Below are 4,251 nucleotides of genomic sequence, written 5' to 3'. Positions count from 1 at the left end.
GGCAGCTCCCTCAGGAAGAGCTTCAGTGCCCCGGTGACAACGTGGATGTCCTCCCAGCGCCCGTCATCCAGGTCCAGCTGCTCATCTGGGGGCCGGGGCAGCACCTCAGGTGAGCCCAGAGCCCCAGGGATGGGTGGGGGTCCCTGTGCCCCCCTCCCCCTGCCCCTGGAGGGGGGTTATATCCCATTCTTCCCCCGGTGCCACCACAGGTGACCGTACCGTGCTCCACCTTGTAGCGCAGTTTCTGGATGGTGGCCAGGTTGCCACTGACCCGGTAGAGCCCATCGATGTCCAGACCTGGCAGATGGAGAGGGGGGAAAGATTCCAGTTAACCATGACCCACACTAGGATGGGACAGCAGCCACTCTCTAGGGAGCTCTGGGTCCTCACGTGTCCCCACTGTCCCCTGGAGGGTGCCCACGGCTGGGTGGCACATGGTGACAGCGACCGGTATGGTCGATCCCACAGCTAGCATCAGGATTCCAGGGAAAACCCAGCCATCCTGCGCAGGCTGTCCCCAGAGCTGTCCCCACCCCGGTGCCCCCGCTGTCCCCATGCCCACCCCTGTCCCCGGGGTGGTACCTCTCCTCTCCACGGTCTGGATGCACTGCAGGACGAAGCGCGGCACCGTCCCCCGCTCTCGCTCGCACAGCGCCAGCAGCGAGCAGCCAAAAACCTGGTCTGGGGAACAACGGGGACATGAGCACAGCCAGGGGACACTGGGAGGTGGCAGCTGGGGGATGGGGCTGGGGACATCACAAAGAGTCCTGTGTCCGTACAGGTGTGCCACCAGGGTGGCTGGAGGAGATGGGACAGGCCCAAGTCCATCACCAAGATGTTGGGTCAGGGCTGGGCTTGGTCTCTCAACCCACTGTCCCAGCTCTATCCTCAGCTGTCCCCACCTCCCCTCCCATCTGGGGACATTCTGAGAGGACTCAGCCCCATTCCAGCACCCACCCTTGATTCAGCCCCATCTGGATCCCGTTCTTGGCACCCATCTTTGACTCGTTTCCATCCTGACACCCTCCCTTGGTGCAGTCCCATCCTGACACCCCATCCCAGCATCCATCTTTGATGTATCCCCACCCCCACACCCACCCTTGATCCAGCTGCATCCTGACACACCATCCCAGCACCCACCCTTGATTCATCCTCATCCCAACACCCACCCTTGATTCATCCTCATCCCAACACCCACCAGTGATTCAGCCCCGTCCCAGCACCCCATCCTGACACCCACCTTTGATGCAACCCCATCCCATTACCCCATCCTGGCACCTCATTCCAGCACCCACTCTTGATCCAAGCCCCATCCCAACACCCTCCTTTGATGCAGTCCATCCTGACACCGACCCTTGATGGTGTCAAGGTGCCCTCTAGGCACCCATTTTTGATGCAGGCCCTTCCTGGCACCCCATCCCAGCAGTCACTCTGGATCCAGCCTCTCTCCAACACCTTGATGTATCCCCAGCCCATCACCCCACCCTGGTGCTTGATGCATCCTTATCCCAGCACCCCATCCCAGCCCCCACCCTCGGTCCATCCCCACCCCGACACACACCCTTGATGTAGCCCCTCTCCCTCAGGCTCTGCAGCGTCGGTCGCCTCTGCAGGAACTTGCGGAGTTTGTTCCGTACTCTGCTGGAGTCGCTCTCGGCGCTGGCGCTGCCCGGCACCTGCCCGGCCACTGGGGGAACAGGGCACAGCTCAGCCCCGTCCCGAGGGGGCTCCTGCCATGTCCCACCTCTGGGGAGCCGGAGACCCCACGGATGCCCATCCCAGGGCGCCCGAGCTCACCCGCCCTCCTCTCCTCGCCGCTCCCCAGCTTCTCCCGGGAGCCGAATTCAGCCCCGCTCTCGGCGTCCTCCTCTCCGGGGATGTCGGAGCCCTAGGGAAGGGTCACTGTGAGACCCCGGGGCCCGTCCCCAGGGTGGTGGGGCGGGGGGTGGCCGGCGCCTGCTCACCCGCCGGCCGATGCTGTCGGCGATGGCCTTGTGCCAGGCGGTGATGATCTGCTCCGAGTCGTGCTGGATGAGGAACTCCGAGCCCTCACGCGTCCTCAGCTGCCAGAGCAACAGGCAAAGGTCAGGGCAAGGGCACGGGGCTGCCATGACCGCGGGGATTTGGCAACCAGGCTGTGGCTGAGCACAGCACCCAACTCGTTATGGAGATGACCCCAAATGTTGCTGTTTGCTGGTGAGCTGGAGCGGCTGGAAACCTCCCCCCTGTGCAAAGCCCGAGTGGAAAAACCCCTCTGGGAGCCAGGATGTCTCCTGGTGACCTCTCCATGTCAGAACAGGACAGCGTCCGCAGCACAGTGTGTCCCTGTGCTCCCTGCCCCAGGATGTCACCCAGGGTCCCCACTGCCAGCACTGATGGGGGGAACCAGGCAGGCGTGGCATTGTCCTGCAGGCCATGTGTGGACTCTGGGGGGTGACTGGTGTCCCACCCACTCACCTCCAGGACGTTCTTCTTGCTGGACTTGTCCCTGCTGGCCCAAGCCAGGGCGGCCCCGCGCAGCTCCACCGTGTGCTCGGGGGTGGTCAGGGTGCTGGGCTGCCGCTGTGGGGACAAGGGGTTGAGGGTGGCACCTGCCCAGAGGGGACAGGGACACCAGAGTCCTGCTGGGGAGGGGTGTGGGCTGCCCTCCTCCAGAGAGGCAGGGGTGGCGGGTGTCCCCTCTGTCCCCTCCCATGGTCTCTTCAGGACCAGGGCTCAGAGTTGCCACGGTGGGGTGGGGGTTGTGGCTGTCACCTACAGCTGCCATCACCTTGTGGGACATCCCCAGCCCTGCCAGGGACCCGGGTGGGGGTCTTGGGCTTTGGGGTCCCTTTTGGTGACACAGCAGGAAGAGAGTGGGTGACTGTCTGCAGGGAGGGGACAGTCCCCTGAGGTTTTCACAGCATCAGACTCACTGGCTTTCCCCACGTCCTGGTTTTTGGGGTGCTTTGGCCATATTTCCCCTTGCACCCCCCAGATAGAGCACTGAAGCCCCACCCCAGAGGTAAGGCCAGCACCGTGTCCCCCCTGGCCGTGTGTCCCCTGTCCTTCCCCCGGCGCCGTCACCACAGGGTGTTGCAAGAGCCAGGGCAGCTTCTGCATCCGGGCTGGGCACCGGAGAGGGGGGCTGGGCACGGGGGGCTGGGTCTGGCACTGCTTCCTGCTGCTCTCTCAGACCAGATCTGGGTGTGTTTTAGGGTGCTCCAACACTGGCTCCCCCCAGGTCCCGTGTGGGGAGTGTGTGTGTGCTGGGGGTGTGAGCACACACCTCCAGAGTGGGGGGACCCTGTGCTGGGGGGGTCCTTGTGCAGGGTGTTGGCCCTGACCTGTGGGTCCTGGTCCCATCCTGCAGGTTCTGACCCCATCCCGTGGGATGTTACCCTGTCCCATAAATGGTGGCCCAATCCCGTGGGTGCTGGCCCTGTCCTAGGAGTGCTGGTCCCATCCCATGGGTTCCTGCCTCTCTCCTACAGGTGCTGTCTTTATCCCATCAGTCCTTGGCCTGTCCCATGGATACTGCCCTCATCCTGTGGGTGCTGACCCCATCCCACGGGTGCTGGCCCTGTCCCATGGGTGCTGGCCCTGTCCCATAGGTGCTGGCCCTGTCCCATGGGTGCCGGTCCCATCCTGTGGGAGCTGCCCCCCTCCCAAGGCCGTAGGGGCTCTTACCAAGCCACCAGCAGCCGAGTGCTTGGAGTCCTTGAAGAAGGTGAGGATCCCCCCCTCCAGCACCGTCCAGGAGGAGCTCCAGTTCTTCCTGGAGAGCAGAGAGGGGGAGGTCACACAGGGGGACAGCACAGCCCCTGTCCCCTCTGTCCCCCTGGACTCCCTCCCTGGGTGGTGGGGGACACCGGGACGTGCTCACCGGAGCCGCTTCCCTCTGTCCACCGTCTTGGTCCGGTTGAGCACCCCGGCTTTTTCAAGGCTCTTAAACTGGAAGGTAAAGGGGGATGGTGGGTGGGTGTCAGGTTTGCCCCTCACCCTGCCTGGCTCTGGGGTGGGGGAGGGCTGGGTGCCCCTCCCTGGGCTCTCACCTTCTCCTCCTTGATGCCCAGTGCCGGTGACACGGTGCCGTGCCAGGCGAAGAGCCCGCTGTCCTGGCTGGAGCCACTGCTGGCACGGTGGTGGCGGCCACCTGATGGCACCTGGGCAGGGAGGGAGAGAGGGAGGGAGGGATCAGGTGATGCCTGAGGTGCTCCTGCCAGATGGGTGCTGGTCTTCACCCTACACACTGCTTTGAGGCCCTCTGAG

At 64.3% G+C, this 4,251-nt stretch overlaps 1 protein-coding gene across 1 annotated transcript in view; it reads right to left on the bottom strand.

Moving 5' to 3' along the window:
• The window catches only part of ARHGAP27 (Rho GTPase activating protein 27), a 13,652-nt gene that overhangs the window by 1,134 nt on the left and 8,267 nt on the right, over positions 1-4,251 (bottom strand). The window contains exons 5-14 of the mRNA XM_027701161.1: positions 4,035-4,145; positions 3,866-3,933; positions 3,670-3,757; positions 2,458-2,562; positions 1,965-2,063; positions 1,798-1,888; positions 1,562-1,687; positions 583-681; positions 220-297; positions 1-85 (exon numbers count right to left, since the gene is read on the bottom strand). The exon at positions 1-85 is cut by the window's left edge and continues 11 nt beyond it. Coding sequence (XP_027556962.1) covers positions 1-85; positions 220-297; positions 583-681; positions 1,562-1,687; positions 1,798-1,888; positions 1,965-2,063; positions 2,458-2,562; positions 3,670-3,757; positions 3,866-3,933; positions 4,035-4,145 — 950 coding nt within the window. The remainder of the gene's footprint in view (positions 86-219; positions 298-582; positions 682-1,561; positions 1,688-1,797; positions 1,889-1,964; positions 2,064-2,457; positions 2,563-3,669; positions 3,758-3,865; positions 3,934-4,034; positions 4,146-4,251) is intronic.

The sequence above is a fragment of the Neopelma chrysocephalum genome, unplaced genomic scaffold (genome assembly GCF_003984885.1).
Source record: "Neopelma chrysocephalum unplaced genomic scaffold, ASM398488v2 Primary Assembly neopelma1_150, whole genome shotgun sequence".
NCBI lineage: Eukaryota > Metazoa > Chordata > Aves > Passeriformes > Pipridae > Neopelma > Neopelma chrysocephalum.
The sequence above is the reverse complement of the archived record's forward strand: the minus strand, read 5'-3'. Positions and strand labels throughout refer to the sequence as shown.